A 15,583-nucleotide genomic window follows, 5' to 3' on the forward strand; every position below is an offset into this window, starting at 1 on the left:
CACTGCACTTACTATCATCTGCAATCTATATAAGGAAACCAAGGACTCATGGCACCCTATAAATTCACAGTCAGGTGAATGTTGCCAACAGCCAGTGACTTTCCCACCCTTTGCATTCACTGAATGAATACTGTGGTCAGTGACCAGCAGAACATTGATATATATCATATTGGTATTTTAGCTAGGAGTCAGTTGAAATAACAAGAAAGATTCTACTCAACATCTCATCTCTACTCTGCTCATAACCACAACTTACTATCTCATGTTTCTCATGTTTCTCAGTTTCAGCAGACACCTTGTATTTTTACTAGTTTCAAATTGATGATGTTGACTCAGGTTCAAGGATAACATGGGAAAAAATTATGTGTTTGTTTGGTCTCACTTGTCATTACATGCTTCATGGAGAAGATCATTGACAAACAATGCTGTGGAAGGGGTACACAATACCTGGTGAGATGGCAGGGAGAAGGACTGGAGGCAGATGAATGGCTATCAAGGAGAGAGCTGGAGGAACCAGAAGTCCTGGATGTCTGGTTAGGAGAATGAGAGGCTACTGCTCGCTAGGGTGGAGGGTGTAAGCTGGATGCTTACAACGCATGTTTGTTTGTGCTTGTGCTTGTTGAATGGTTGATAATCCTGTTGCGCTGCTGCCTTGTATCTTATCTACTCCGACCGCACTGCCAATCCACGACCTGTCCATGCTTAAAAAAAGTGGAAACCGCTCCGAAGGGAGGGAAGAAGGGAGGGAAACACTCAGTACCATCCCGATAAACCTTGTTCCGCAAGGTCACTTACCACCCTTTTTCGGTCGTTTCCGAACCGAACAGGGATTTCAAAGGGCGTCTCCGTGCAAAGATGATGTGCAATTCCCGATAATTTTCGGACGAGTAACACTTGTCATCCGAGCCGCCGGAAATGTGTGCTTATATATGTTAGATATATATAGCCACTGGAGTAGTCTTTAGTACTTGGCCATATCTAACATATATAAGCACGCATTTCCGGCGGCTCGGATAATAAATGTTGCTCATTCGAAAATTATCGGGAATTGCATCACTTCAACTTGATCAGGCGATCTGCACTTCAAATTGGGGCTCGTTTTGTGTTTGTCAATATAAAAGACCCCTCAGCTTCACGCACCACAGGCCACTCACTCTGTATTATCAACCTTACTATGTTGGACCTCCTCACGGGAGGGCTTGAAGTAGTTCTTGCCGCCTTTGCCATCAGCTTGGCACTCAGAAGCTACTTTACCAAACCAAAGTTGCCTCACAGTGGTAAATTACCACCGGGTCCACCTTTACTCCCAATCCTAGGCAGCGCACTGGCAGTTGATGTGACTGCCCCTTGGCTTACCTACAAGGCATGGAGCAATCGATATGGCAAGTTGGTTATCCCACAGAATGCAGGCCACCATGAGTAACCAATGTTTCCTAGGCGACGTGGTATATACTCGGCTTTTTGGTCAGGATAACATCGTCATCAACTCTGAGCGAGTTGCAAGAGACCTCCTTGAACATCGCTCACATAATTACTCTGACCGACCAGAGATCGCAACCAATGAATTGTATGAATTATTCGAATTTTCGAGTATTCTTGTTAATTAGTCATGAATTCTTAGATTTGGCACCGACTATACCACCGCCTTTATGCAATACGGTAGCAGATGGCGGCTTCAGCGGAAAATTCTTCACCAGTCCTTCCGACAAGATGCAGTCCCCAATGTGCGGCCCATGCAAGTAACGAAAAGTCATGACCTTTTATTGAACCTCCTAGAAGATCCTTTGGACTACCCGAAACATTTTGCAGTGTGGGTGGATCTCTATGCGCATCTACCCAGTACCTTAGTATTGAAACAGTCCCCCAGCTATTCAGGTTCAGTCATCATGTCTGCCGTGTACTCGTATGATGCAGCACGACGTCATGACTACATGATTGAGCGCGCAACCATGGGTCTGGATATTACACTGAAAGAAATGAGACCGGAGGTAGCTGCCGTTTTTGGTGTTTTCCCTTTCCGTACGCCCGGTCGTTCATCGTATACAGCAGTTTCTTACCGTCTAATTTGCAGTTCTTCGCCTCCCCTCTTGGCTCCCTGGTATGCGCCTCAAGAGAGTTGCACCCTTAGCCAAGGAATTGGCCATAGAAAGCTTGGAAAATCCATTTGCGCACACGGAGCGTGGTCTGGTAAGCGCTACATTTCGTGAGATGTTTTGTTCTCAAGTTCTTTTCAGGCTACGGGATCCGTTTCTCCTTGCATGGTCGTTGACCATTTGCTGGAGCTTGATCAGGGCTACGGCGATTATGCCTGGAAGAAGAAAGCGGTAAAGGAATCTGCAGCGACCGCTTTTGGGGGTGAGCAAATGCCTTTCATTGTAAATTTGACAGGCTGAATGAGACTGTCACTGACCAGCTGGCACTGAGACGGTAAGCCGAAAGCAGCAGCCAGTGATTCGACCCAACGCTGACAACTACTAGACAGCTGCTGTGTTGATGAATTTCGTGCTGGTAATGATTCTGCACCCAGATGTACAGCAGAAAGCGCACAAACTTGTTGATAGTGTGGTCGGCCCAAAGAGACTGCCAACATTCCACGATCGCCCATCCTTGCCCTACATTGACGCCATTTTACGGGAGTGCATGCGGTGGCGCCCAGTTTTCCCTCTTGGTGCGTCGCTCGCCTCAGCACAACGGAACTGGATTATTGATCTATTACAGCAATCATGCATGCTGCTGTCGAAAGCGACATTTACGAAGGCTATTACATACCCAAAGGTGTGCGAGTTTCTTCTCATCCTGGAGTCCATGTTCATTCGCAGCACAGGTGCTACAGTCACCCCGAATGTTTGGTACGAACATCAATTGTTCTGTGGTTTGCCACTTAATCTTTATTAGGGCAATGTGCCACAACGAAGATAAATACGCAAATGCGTCCGAATTCAATCCTGACCGTTTCCTCAACCCAGACGGCACTCTGACAGACGATACTGTGAGTTTTGTGTGGGGATTTGGACGACGAATTTGCCCTGGTCGCCACCTCGCCGAAGCTTCTATATGGTCTGCCATGGTCGGTATGCTTGCAGTATTCAATTTTTCCAGGGCCAAAGACGAGACTGGTAGAGAGATTGAGTTCGAGCCACACTGGCATGGAGGGCTTACTGTGTACGTGGTGTTTAACTGGAGAGATGGCTTACTGATTTTTGGCTGTTAGACGACCTTTGCCATTCCCTTGCAGTATCACTCCGCGGAATGCGGATATGGATATCACGACCTTGCAACATTTGATCGGGGTATCTGTTTAGCTTGTTCTGTATTGATGAATCATGATGTGTATGTATTGGTATACAGGCAGTAGCGAGTCCTGATCTTGTCGTACCACATCTTTGTACTGTCTTTGTAGGAGGTATGAGTAGTGCCGAGCGCTGAAATTGTATAGTCGCGATATAAACGTGAACAAAACGAAGTATAGCCTACTACAAGCAGTTGTACAGTATTTTGAGGCCAATTGCCACCGAGCCGCCGCAAGATGATTTCTTTCCGACGACCTAGTCATCTCTTTCTATTCATGCATGTATTGATCTTTGGACTCTGCAAGACTTCGTTTCCCCACGTCACGAAAGATTGTAGCTTCAGCCATGGCACCCAGGAATCGAGATGATAACTTCATGGACGTAGATTCTGATTCCGACATCTCCATGCTCGGTGATGTTGAACACCGCGGGAAGGGAAAGGGAAAAGGCAAAACTACTGACAAGCGCAAGAAGGACAAAGGCAAGGCAAAAGCGAAGGAGGTCAGCAAGGCAGCATTTCGTCACGGAGCTATACTCATATTTTTACAGCAAGCTTACACCTGGGAGGCATCCTATACGCGTTCATGGGACACTGTGCAGGAGGACGAGGCTGGAAGTCTTCAGGGCGCGGTGGAGGATCTAATGGCGCGGGGGAGGCGAAGGAGGTCCATCCATTCCACGTCTCCCATTATAGTTTTTCTGACCCAGTGAACCAGGTTGCTTGCACCCGCTGCTGCTATCCGCCGTGCGATCATCCGACATCTGGTTCTCCTGCTCGACCTTTCAGCAGCGATGATGGACCGTGATATGCGTCCGACTCGCTTTGATCTCATGCTTCAGTACGCAAAGGAATTTGTGGTTGAGTGGTTCGACCAGAATCCTCTGGGACAGATTGGCGTCGTTGGTATGCGTGCCGGTATTGGCGAAAGGATCGGGGAGATGTCTGGTAAGTTCTGCAGGATAAATCATCGAGTAATATATTCATTTTATCAGGCAATCCGCAAGATGTCCTCAAATGTCTCAGCGATAGAACTCGACTTGAGCCCACGGGAGAGCCAAGCCTTCAAAATGCCATCGAGATGGCACGGAGTAGCATGAGGTACATCAGTTCCTTAGCACTTCGAACTTATTTTTGATTTATGCAGTCACTTGCCAACTCACTCTTCTCGAGAGATCCTCATCATCTTTGGCTCTCTGACGACATGCGACCCTGGAAATATTCACGACACCCTAGATGCCTGCGTAAAGAACAAAATACGCATATCAGTTGTCGCACTTGCTGCAGAAATGAAGATCTCCAGGGATCTATGTGACAAGACTGGTGGTAAGTAGTAATATTTTATGTAAAATATGTTGATTCATCCATAGGTCAGGTCAATTTGGCGTGGCCATGAACGAGGGACACTTCAAAGATATCTTGTTTGAGCTCGTTCCACCTCCTGCACAACGAGCTGTCGTTCGCGCAGGAGGTCCAGGGGCAAACCCAGCTGCCGACTTGATGATGATGGGATTTCCTACTCGACTTCCTGATTCCTCACCACCAAGCTTATGCGCCTGTCATTCGGACATGAAGAACGAAGGCTTCTTGTGTCCGAGATGTATGGCGAAAGTGTGCGATGTTCCGACCGACTGCGACATCTGTGGACTCATGATCGTGAGCTCACCCCACTTGGCACGAAGCTATCATCATTTGTTCCCGGTAAAACCGTATGAAGCTGTGTAAGTGGCATTCTCGTAGATTTATTTTTTTATCATCGACGCTGTCAATCCCAGAACGTCGATGGAAGGCGAGTCCGAGTCAACGGTTGCTTGCCACGCCTGTGCAAGGATGTTTTCGACCTCCGCGTCAACTGCGGCAACTTCAGAGGGTATCAGTCCCTGGGGTCGGTACCGCTGCCCCGATTGTCACAATGATTTCTGTACAGAGTGCGATGTATTCGTTCACGATGTTATCCATTGCTGCCCAGGATGTGGCAAGTAGTATAGTACGATGTACAAATCTGTTACTACTGATTCACTGCAGCAATGCAAACGACAAATTACAAAAAAATGGCTGTCGGACTCTTATCTAGTAGTAAAGATTGATGGAGTTAAGCTTGCTTCGTGGCGGAACTAGATCGGTCCCAGCAATTCGGATTGACGTAAATGGGGTGCGGTCTTCAACGTTGAACTTTAAGTAACTCGATACTTTTGTGTTTCTCTTCTCCTTGTTCTCGACTTCCTCCGCTGTTATGCTGTTACTATCTCTTACACTCTTTTTTTCTTCTTGGAACACCTTCGTTTACGCTGGCAGTCAATCCAAAGGCGAAAACTGCACCATTGGTAACAACCGCCTCCAATTCGGCACATATCAATTTCATAGCGATTGCGACGCACAAACATACTGCTCGTCGCAGGGCACTTGTGAACTGAAGGGCTGCAGAAAGGACCAATATCCATTTGGATATCTACCAGATGCCTACATACCACCAAGATGTCCTTCTGGGCAATTTTGTCCCGACGAGAGCGATGCGTGTCAGCCTTGGCTACCTGTTGATAGTCCATGCCAGCTGAATCGTGATGGTGAGCTTTATGGAACTCATGTGATGATGTTCGCTGACTCCTTGTTCACCTGCACAGACCAATGCGAGCCGCCTCCAAATTGGCAGGAATTGGCTGATACCTCACAGTACTGGCCGCAACGTAAATGGCTCCGTCTGTCTGAATAACGTCTGCATGTGAGTCGAAAATTTGTATTGGATGACTATGCTGATTGTGGATTTAGGTGGGCAAATGTCACGGTCGGCCAGCCTTGTGAAGTCGAGAACACTGCCTACGTCGCTTATGCGGGAACTAACGAGTTCGTTGATATCGTGTCACGGTGGGTAGGATTGTAGCATGCCCCTGACCTTCTGCGCGCGGTGCTCATCTCCTTTTCCAGAGGCAACTGTCAAATTGGATCGTATTGCGACTCGCAGTCGTTGGTTTGCATCAAGACAAAGCAACTCGAGGAGACCTGTGATGCAGACAAAGAGTATGTCTTGAGTTCGATGTAGGATGCACCGTGATATTGACTGGACGCCCAGATGTTTGTCATTTAACTGCTTGAAAAAAGGCGTTTGTGGTCGAGGTGCTGACTCGCCAAAACACTTTGGGATCTGGGTGTATGTCATGGTCGGAGTTGGTATCTTCGGAGGTCAGCCCCAATATTTTAAATATTTGAACTCTGACACGAGGGTCGGATTGCTAGGCATGTTTGCCACTCTAATTGCCTTGTTTCTGATTCACCGCCGTCAACGCGACCAGGAACGTGAGAAGCGCCTCCAGTACTGGCTCGAACAGGTAAGTGATCTGTGACCCCGTATCTTTGATACCGTCTCTCTAATATGTATGTTGTGTAGAATGCCTTGCGTCAGAGCATTATGCAAATGAAGGAAATTGCTCGCACCTCCATCTTGTCTCTCGGCAACGGCAACAGCAACCGGAGCACAGTATGCAGTCGCGCTGGATCGGAAGAGTCGTCGACGCCGATGATCCAGCACTCGGTCCACAAGTCGAGCGGGCTGCGACAGCAATGCCTGTCAGATGATAACGGGCGCGAATATGATTAGATAATGATGCAAGCGGGTCAGCGGTAGGTGTGGGTATCGTGCATAGGCGCTAGAACTTGACTCTCTTATATGTCAACGGGGACAATCTTTCACCACGGATTGACTGATCTCTTCCCATCTTATATTCAACCATCCCAATCACATCCCCTTATATACCTAGATCGAACCTTAATTATTGGCTGTGCCGACTAGCTAGCTATTAGGACGGACAAAAATAAGTGGTTGGTCTAATGTTTCAGCGCTTTCTATGTGACGCGTGAGCCCTGGATTGAATACACGAGCAAAAGTCCTACAAAAATAGTTCATTTGTTAAAAAAAGTTAATTATAGACTCAGAGTATGGTCTATACTGAAATACCTCTCACGGGATAACCGCTCAAAGCTGTCATTACAGCAACATCAGAAAATGTGATTTGGGATGTGGTTACAACAAATGCAAATGGGAGAATCTTATTATTTGACCACTGGAAGTGCAACAGATTACAACGGTACGGTAAGGTAACGGCAGGCAGGGGAAGATGCACAACTGAACAAATCGCATGTATGACAGTATGCTTGGAGCGTAGCAGAGCCTAAGTAGGTATCAGCACTGAGCAACAAGCGAGTGCATTTGGCGGCAGCAGGACCAGCTCACATGCTTTTCTACTCAATTCGTCAAATCAGAGAAACACGTACTATACATGGTTCAGTATCCTCGGACGGTCCGAAAGCCAATGATATGCATTGTTGAGCACAACTAGGACGGGACGGTGGGCAATAGAAGTTCTAGGGAAGGGGGGGAGGCATGTGTTACAAGCAGGAACAGCCGGTGAGACTAATGCGATGAGACAGGAGAAAGAAAGACAAAAATTGATGCAAAAGAGACAGGTAGCGGGAAATGACGAGACCCATCACTGGCAGGGAACAGCATAGGAACACGCAAGCCTAGGTACGCCATGCAGGGAGCTGTACACCGGCGATGGTACGGTGCAGGGGGTGGCGGCAGCGCGGGAAGGCGCCCAGAAGAGCAGGGCAATATATGCCAACTAGGGTGCCAGGTTGGGCGCTGCCGTCGCGCCAGGTCCGACGGTATGTGCGGGCCGACCCCCAGTACAGGGCTCGGGTGACTGTAACTGCTTCTCGGGCTTGATTCTGTCTGTCACTGTCTTAAGTTGCTTAGGTAGTAAGGGCGGTGCTTATCTACCCTGGAAAACATGGAATCAAGTCCCACCACCATTCATATAACCTTGACAAGCAAGTGCATGATCTGAGATCGAACCTCCCAATACTAAGCGAAATGTTTGTAGGCCCTTAACATGTGCAAGTTGACGTCCGTACGGCAAAGTGATCTCTTGGAAAGACATGGTTACGATATCTTTGAGGAAGATAACTGCAATCAAGGAAGTACCTTATCTGACATTTATGAGAATATGAGTAACTTGACTATTTGGAGAACAGAAACGACGGCCTGCATGACCCTCGAGGTGAGAACGGAGAGCAGGGGCGATAGGGGCGGCACTGGGAACTGAGAGGGTAGAGTCACGAGCCATGAGTGTCCTCTGCCAGTGGAGTAAATCATGCTATGCTGCATAATCAGATAGAGCACGGACATACAGGATCGGCGCTGATATACTTACTCGAAGTAAGTTACTAGGGGACCTTGCCAGGGCTGGGGTTTGAATACTTGAAGCGTGAGTGCACACCTCGGTCCTGACTTGAGCCTGATTTCGGAACTAGCATGGCAAAATCATATACGTGAGGTCTCGTGCTGTGGTAGCGAAGTCCAACATGCACGATTCTCGAATGACAAGAATCCAGTTTTCGTTGGCATGTATATCCCAAATGCTAATAGTCACTGATCAGACAGAGCGCAAAATATCAATGGCGTGCACGTGGTATCGTTGAAGAGTTCATCATGGGATAGTTTCTCGGCCCCAGTGACGCAGGGTGACCCTTCAAATTGTCAGTCGTGTGATCATCGATATACGTACGTCGTACGACTTTCCCGTTGGACCTTCCGTTGGTAGCAAATTATTGAGGACAGTACTTGATTCGTGACATTAAATGGTGCCGCAAGCTCGGCACGATTTTTATTAGGACACCACAAGTTCACGACCCTTACTACAACTTGAAGTTAACGAGATTCTGATGGCCTGCCCTATAAATATTGCATGTTGGTGATCAGCAGACTATCCCCCACTCTTTGAATTCGCCATCTGATCTGCATAGTTTCATGTCGGAACTAGAAGAATCTCTCTACGCTTTCGACTGGAATAACAATATCTCAGGTTCGTCGGCCTTATTGGAAATGAATCATTGTGCTGAATTTCATCATTTTCCAGTTGCAATCATTACTGTAATATCCTATGAGTACAGTCAGTAGCTTTCATGAACTTTGCAATGCGGCTGAGCGTAATATTATCTAGTGCTTCAGTTTGAGAAAGAGGTGATGAGAAGTTCATCTTGTCTTCGTCGAGTACTCATGATCATATTATCACAGGTCACGTTTGTTTGGGTTAGAGCTCAACCCAAACGAAATTAAGGTCCGAAACTGACTGGATATACAGGAAAGACAATGGTCAGTGATGACATATCTATACCTTGCTGTAAGTTCCACCCTGCCAAAGTGCTTCATGGTTTCCCATTTTGTTACTATGTCAGGTTCGATATTTTGGCATTTTGGTTGTAATGTACGTCGCGGTGATTGTATCCTTCAGATGATATATTGTATGTTGACGCTGGCGTCTAGGATTTGCGCCTGCTGTACGTGACGTGATACCAATGGAGCCCTCATTAACTGACCAGCACTAGGGGGAGGTCTATTTTATATACCTGAAGCAGTGAGTATATCTTTCTTTGAAGAATTTCAAGTTGACCCAGATTTAGCCGTACGTCAGAATTTCGTTTTACAGCAAGGCCTGATCTGCTGCTGACCTCTTGTTTAGTTGTGAGTATGTCGTAATCAACTGAAACTAGCTTTGCTCATCATGAAATTGAAATAGGTTACGGTATATTTCTGTTTATGCAATGGGGAATTTCTGCATATTCTGCCTTGACGAAAGGTACGTCACGGTTATATGCATACATTCTCGCACATTTGTGCGTACTCATTTTGCATTTGCAGTTATTCTCATTTGGCGTCTTTACGCCCTATACAACCAATCCAAATACATACTTTATGTTCTACTGGGGTTGTTCCTACCAGTCGTTGCGCTCTACATAGCGGTGGATATATTTTTATGGAGTCGACCCTCAGCGATCTCAGGTAAATTTCTACTTTGATCAAATTCTGTGCAAGCTGATGCCTTAGTGCATAGTGCAAGAAATAATAATAACTCCAAACATCAAGTACTGCGGGGCTTTATTCCACATTGGGCCTATGCCTGCGATATTTGCTTCCATCCCCATCATATGCTATGATATTTTACTGGTTGTTCTCGCCATCGCCACCCTCTGGAACCACCTGAAAGAACGGAAGGAACTTTGCATGAAGCCTAACACCTATGTGGTCATGATCGTCCGATATCATATCATATACTTTGTCATGTAAGTTCCCCTTTGTTTGGTGTGTTCTCTGAAAGCATTCATTAAGTCACGCTAGGAATTTGGCAAGTCAACTCTTCACGGCGATATTGTGGGCCAACCTTCCAGTATGATCTCCCGTGATTTTAGAGAGATCTGCTCTAATGCAAGCATACACAGATAGTAGTGATGTATCTCATACTGTTGTTCAACGATACTGCGCCATTCATTCTCGTGCCACGTCTCATCATCAGCATTTGGGAAACGCATGCCAACGACAACTGTGTACATGTCAGTACGACGTTCGAGGATTGCGTTTGTTGGACTTCGCCACCGGTATTGGAGCAGCACGAAATGGACTCGGGTGTCAGTCCGTAGTGTTATATTGATACATACATAGCTAGAACAACAGGATATATCAATATAGTGATTCATCAGTGATTTGATGTATTATGGAGATTTATCAATCGGGATTCTCCACATCAGCACCCTTGTGATGTATGGCAATGTGCATCACAGGTCGGCCCGACTCACGACATGAACACGTGCCTTGTCACACTACCGCTGTGACTACCTTTGTCACAGAACATGCCATAGTATTTGTGGGAGGGTCTTGACAGCCGAACATGATAGGGAGCTTCCGGGGGTCTCACTAAGCATACGCGGCTGATGTGCTCTTGACAAGTAGCTAAAATTATCACAAGCTCTTTGTTTCTCCGGGCGAGATTAATTTTCCGGTTTCTGTGCATATGAGAAATTAAGCTATTATTCAGTTGTCGTTTCTGCAGGGCTTTAGAGTCAACTTGAAGATCAGTCGAATTTCTCAATCAACACCCTACAGACGGCCACGAACAACGCGGATGTCATCAATGGTGTCTTCTTCCATGGTGTCTTCTCCTCCGTCCTCTTCAATTGCACTTGGCAACATGCCCTCTAATTCACCCCCAACCCTGGAAGAGGATCTCAGTCATGCTCACTTATGGTCCCAGGATAATGACCAGCGAGACTCGCAAGATATTTCACCACCACGTTCAAGTACGAGCACAGAGAAGGGGAAAGAAAAGCAGCTGGACGAAGATACCATAGAGAACCCTAGCTCAGAGTCATACCCTCCTACAAATGACGATGCAGCCGAGACGCGACGAGTGGAAGAGGTGCGCTATTTTCGCTCTCGCCCATAACATACTCGGATCATTGAAACGCTACTTCCATCCTGGCAGAACCTACGTCGATGGGAGTTGGCTGACCGTGAACGACGGAGAGCTGCGCGAGAATCTACGCAGGCTAATAGAGGCGCAGGCGGTCCGTCTTTACTTGGAGAAGTAACACGCAGGGCAAGCGTGCTCCTTTCGAAGCGGCCATCAGTCAGATCATCTACAGGAGGGCTGGGTGATCATCGAGCTCTTCAATCTAGAGACTCCATCGACGTAGTCCCACTCGACGACATCGATCAGAGCCCGCCTACAACTGCGAATCCGTTCATACACCCATCTGAAATGGAACCAGGGTTTGTCTCCCCAGAGTCGACTCCCTTCGTTGATACGAGGAAGCGGTCTAGAGTGATGACCGAAACTTTTGACTCGGACTCGCGTATGCACTCATCACGGGCAGCCACGCTCCCTCCGATGTCAACACTTGTTTCTCCCCCACAACCGCTAGGGTTACCGCCGCCTTTAACACCACCACCTAAAGGGACTAGACCACGCATGGCTCCCATGAATCCCACACCTCCACCAATGTTGCGTCAGGAACCCATAGAACCCGAGCAGGAGGTGAGATGGTGGCACGACTGGTTATGTGGATGCAGCGAAGGACCAGACCGGGGAGGGGACAACCAGGTGTGAAAGACTCTAACTCAGGCTGTTGACTGTACTGACGGGTTTGCTTCAGGCTGGACGCACGAATCCTTTTGAATGATCGACTCCGGTTGATTTCATCCTCCCTACGACGTACACCTCCGTGTACACTCTTGCATACATGTACTATATCAGTGGTTCCCATCCAGGACTAATCTACGCCATTACATAGGTATTAACTTATAGTTCGTAGAGGTTTCATAGTGTTTGGACCATTTGCCGCATACATACCCGCTTGTGTTTATTTTGCCATCCTCATCCACACTTGCGCAATTGATCGTTCGTCACATGGACTCATCTGTAACCCAACGGGTAACATTTTTGGGAATGTGTGCATGTCATTATCCCCATCACGAAGGAACGTGGAGGGTAAAGGGGCAAGTGAAGAAGTAGTAAGGAATGCAAAGGGGGAACATAGGTTTCAATGTGGGTAGTGTATCGTATGTAACATGACAAGCCGTGACTACCGCACAAGTCAGTACAATTTATACATGCCAGTCCACGGACACTCGGTAGTTGTTATTGAGCAGACGGGAAGTGCACATTCTTAATCTGATTATCATTCGAAGCACCATTGTCCAGAATCACTGGTCCAACGTGATTGTTGACAGCCTCAACCTGCAGCCAGATTAGTTTGGTGGACTATTGATAGAAAACAAAGTACTGACCTGCACCAGTTCTGGAGAAGAGTCATCCTTACCACGACTGTGACGTCTGGTCACGACCGACCCAGGAACATCCTCGAAAGTTGCACCCGAGGGACCGGTATCTGGAATCACAGCAGATTCATCGGTGCCTTTAGGAGTCTTGGTGGAGCCTTGCTCTACATCTTCATCTGCACTTGACTCCACAATATCGGGAGCACGGGCCCAAAGAACCCAATCTGGGACCGTGACACGATTACGGCTAGTCCACGTCATGGTCAACGAAATCGTGCGAGAGTGTACACCACGACCCATGTTGAAAGACGGGATAGACAAGCCATCTGTATACCTTCTAATTCAGCGACAAATACGAGAACACTACCTGCGACAGCACTTACGAACGATAATAGAACCGAGAACGACAAAGGAAACGATAGGCTGAATAGTTGCGGCTAGATATTGGGCTTGATTTGCAGGCGGGTGTTCCGGAGTGGGTAGACGGGTAAGAGCTAGGTTAGACACGAAAACCGCGCTGACTCCCATCTAGGACGCGTAAGTGAATGATGAGAAATGGTGTTCAACCGACTTACTGGACCTGTATACAGGATTTAGATAAAAGCGACAGCACAACTAGGATAACTACTCACCAAAGTGGCCAGAGAATAACGCTTCCTTCCAGGAAGTAATCTCGGGCACAAACTTGTAGAGCGCCAATAAGGGTGGAATTCGCCTTAGAACCAAAATAGCAATCATAAGAAGAACGAGCTTCCAAGGGGTGATACCATATTCAGGAGAGTTGTAGTCGTCAAAGGGTAGCCAAGCGCCGATGTAGATGAAGCAGCCACAGTTCAGGACATAGTCTATGACAGAAGAAAATGTGTCATCTTCTGTCTGTACATTGAAGTGACCGTCCCAAGAAATTGCAGAACCTATATGGATGTCAGACCCGAGCGATCATGCATGCAGTTTGAACTCAGACCTGCTGCAAATGCTGCAAGAAGATCATCTGCACCGATGGTACTCGCGATTCCGATAGTAAAGATGGACAGAGCCAGGTACTGTGCCACGTATGATTCGCGATCTATAAAGCCCTTATTGTGGGATAGCTTCATGAGCTTCGAAAATAGAAGGCCTGGATCACAAGGGTAAAAGCAATCAAATGGATGTACGCAAATGATCGAACGGCTTCGCTGACCTAGGACGGCGCCTAAAACAGTGCCAAGTATGACCTGGTCTATTGTAGGACATGATAAATACCTTACGAAGCGTCGAATAGAAGAGCACAAACATAGCCATCCCACCAGGAACCACTTGCCAAGAGCAGTTCGAACGGACGTCTCTACGGTGAGGTAAATGGATATCGCAAGGAACGGGTACGCGAGACCATCATTCGCTGCGGATTCTGCAGACAATATCCGACGGATATTCACAGGGACATGTTTAGTGGCAAATTTGCCACCTGTAGAACAAATTTAGACACCGGTTAATTATGATGTCATGGTCGATGGGACTAACGGGTGATGGCAGCACATGCGACTGGGTCCGTAGGGGTCAAACAGGCAGCAATGCAAAGAGACGAGATGTAATTGAGTTCCGGAAACAGTGCCTGTATGACGCCTGTGATGATGATCAGCGAGTGAAATTTAACTTGGCGAGGATGTACATGCCAGCGATAACGACCCAGCCAAAGGCCATGGTGGGCACGACCATTATGAGTAAGCTTTTGGCATGCTCTTTCATATATGCACATGGTAATTCGACTCCGACCGCGAACAAGCCAGTGGCGAGGACGATGCGCATAACCTCTAATGTTACGGTACTTTCCAAGGGACCCCATTCGCGAGGTGTGAATAGATTGGCGACGTAAGGACCTATGATGACCCCGAAGCCGGTGCCGAGGACGACTTCATTGATATAAAGCTGGGGAAGGTATTTATCATTGATTAAGATGACATATGGAGGTTATCAAACCTTCTCTTTTACTAGGAGGGATATCATCGAGAACTGCGGTCAAGAATCAGCACACGCAGACATTACGAGTAAGAGCAGTGCGGGGCAACATGGATGATAGCGGATAACAAGCGGTTGAACAGCGGCGAATAGATGTATCCAAAGGGGAATAAAACGAACCAGGACTACAAAACCACCAAGACAAATGTACGCCAACCCTGGCGCGGACACCTAAAAAACCGAGTTTGTGATGATGGAGAGCAGTCAACAGCATTACGGACTTGCAGTAAACCTAAATCCATGATGGCAGAAAGAAACGGGTGATAAAACCTTTGGAGGAACCTTTGGAGAGATGGTGGACGTAAGGACAAGAGTGTTAATCGAGCCTGTTGATGTCGGACCTCACCAAGTATTTATCGGCGATACGCTTAGGCTCACCACGTGTAATGCCGTGAATGACCCTGTCATGACTCTTCAACCCAGCGCTGAGCAAATTCTCGATAATCGACGCCAAGCAGTACTATACTCAAGTCCAGCCAAAAGATAGGGACCCTTTACTAGTAGACACTTGACGCTAGTCTATTGGTGTGAAAGCTTCTGAAAGGCGGAAACATGAGAGACGACGCCAAATCACTGGTAGATAAGACAGATTATTGCTATTAGTACTTGCAAAAGATATTCCAGGAACGGTTCACGCAGAAGATGTAGCGCAGCAACGCTAGGACTCTGTCCAAGTCAAGATATAAAAACTGC

General features: G+C 47.3%; 6 protein-coding genes across 6 annotated transcripts; 5 read left to right on the forward strand and 1 right to left on the reverse strand.

Moving 5' to 3' along the window:
* Positions 1–1,174: 1,174 nt before the first annotated feature.
* Positions 1,175–3,302, forward strand: BJ212DRAFT_1272397 (cytochrome P450; the record flags this gene model as incomplete). The annotated part of the gene is made up of 11 exons (XM_041331013.1): positions 1,175–1,386; positions 1,421–1,567; positions 1,622–1,810; positions 1,868–2,019; positions 2,072–2,187; positions 2,235–2,375; positions 2,479–2,668; positions 2,719–2,775; positions 2,825–2,849; positions 2,896–3,162; positions 3,212–3,302. The coding sequence occupies 11 exons, from the start codon at positions 1,175–1,177 to the stop codon at positions 3,300–3,302; spliced, it is 1,587 nt and encodes a 528-aa protein (XP_041192727.1).
* BJ212DRAFT_201650 (TFIIH basal transcription factor complex subunit SSL1) lies at positions 3,286–5,560 on the forward strand. Its single transcript, XM_041342621.1, has 7 exons — positions 3,286–3,791; positions 3,840–3,955; positions 4,007–4,236; positions 4,284–4,389; positions 4,436–4,614; positions 4,664–5,009; positions 5,064–5,560. The coding sequence occupies exons 1-7, from the start codon at positions 3,636–3,638 to the stop codon at positions 5,269–5,271; spliced, it is 1,341 nt and encodes a 446-aa protein (XP_041192728.1). The 5' UTR covers positions 3,286–3,635; the 3' UTR covers positions 5,272–5,560.
* On the forward strand, positions 5,522–6,880 carry BJ212DRAFT_1447001 (uncharacterized protein; the record flags this gene model as incomplete). Its single annotated transcript, XM_041338334.1, has 7 exons — positions 5,522–5,852; positions 5,910–5,958; positions 6,055–6,150; positions 6,211–6,303; positions 6,356–6,465; positions 6,520–6,611; positions 6,671–6,880. The coding sequence occupies 7 exons, from the start codon at positions 5,522–5,524 to the stop codon at positions 6,878–6,880; spliced, it is 981 nt and encodes a 326-aa protein (XP_041192729.1).
* Positions 6,881–9,246: 2,366 nt separating this feature from the next.
* Positions 9,247–10,865, forward strand: BJ212DRAFT_1355490 (uncharacterized protein; the record flags this gene model as incomplete). The annotated part of the gene is made up of 10 exons (XM_041335671.1): positions 9,247–9,270; positions 9,293–9,334; positions 9,426–9,464; positions 9,520–9,548; positions 9,804–9,805; positions 9,861–9,920; positions 9,983–10,123; positions 10,176–10,404; positions 10,460–10,508; positions 10,561–10,865. 10 exons carry the CDS (start codon positions 9,247–9,249, stop codon positions 10,756–10,758), a joined length of 813 nt encoding a protein of 270 aa, XP_041192730.1. The 3' UTR covers positions 10,759–10,865.
* Positions 10,866–11,240: 375 nt separating this feature from the next.
* On the forward strand, positions 11,241–12,297 carry BJ212DRAFT_1447002 (uncharacterized protein; the record flags this gene model as incomplete). The annotated part of the gene is made up of 3 exons (XM_041338335.1): positions 11,241–11,534; positions 11,601–12,218; positions 12,271–12,297. The coding sequence occupies 3 exons, from the start codon at positions 11,241–11,243 to the stop codon at positions 12,295–12,297; spliced, it is 939 nt and encodes a 312-aa protein (XP_041192731.1).
* A 568-nt stretch (positions 12,298–12,865) lies between these two features.
* Positions 12,866–15,169, reverse strand: BJ212DRAFT_1461711 (Sodium/hydrogen exchanger family-domain-containing protein; the record flags this gene model as incomplete). Its single annotated transcript, XM_041338923.1, has 12 exons — positions 15,112–15,169; positions 15,011–15,061; positions 14,852–14,884; positions 14,558–14,800; positions 14,396–14,486; positions 14,169–14,339; positions 14,076–14,114; positions 13,860–14,012; positions 13,528–13,809; positions 13,471–13,475; positions 13,279–13,423; positions 12,866–13,221 (listed from the first exon to the last, which is right to left on the reverse strand). The coding sequence occupies exons 1-12, from the start codon at positions 15,130–15,132 to the stop codon at positions 12,866–12,868; spliced, it is 1,590 nt and encodes a 529-aa protein (XP_041192732.1). The 5' UTR covers positions 15,133–15,169.
* Positions 15,170–15,583: the final 414 nt, after the last annotated feature.

The sequence above is a fragment of the Suillus subaureus genome (genome assembly GCF_016647635.1).
Source record: "Suillus subaureus strain MN1 chromosome Unknown BJ212scaffold_17, whole genome shotgun sequence".
Lineage (NCBI taxonomy): Eukaryota > Fungi > Basidiomycota > Agaricomycetes > Boletales > Suillaceae > Suillus > Suillus subaureus.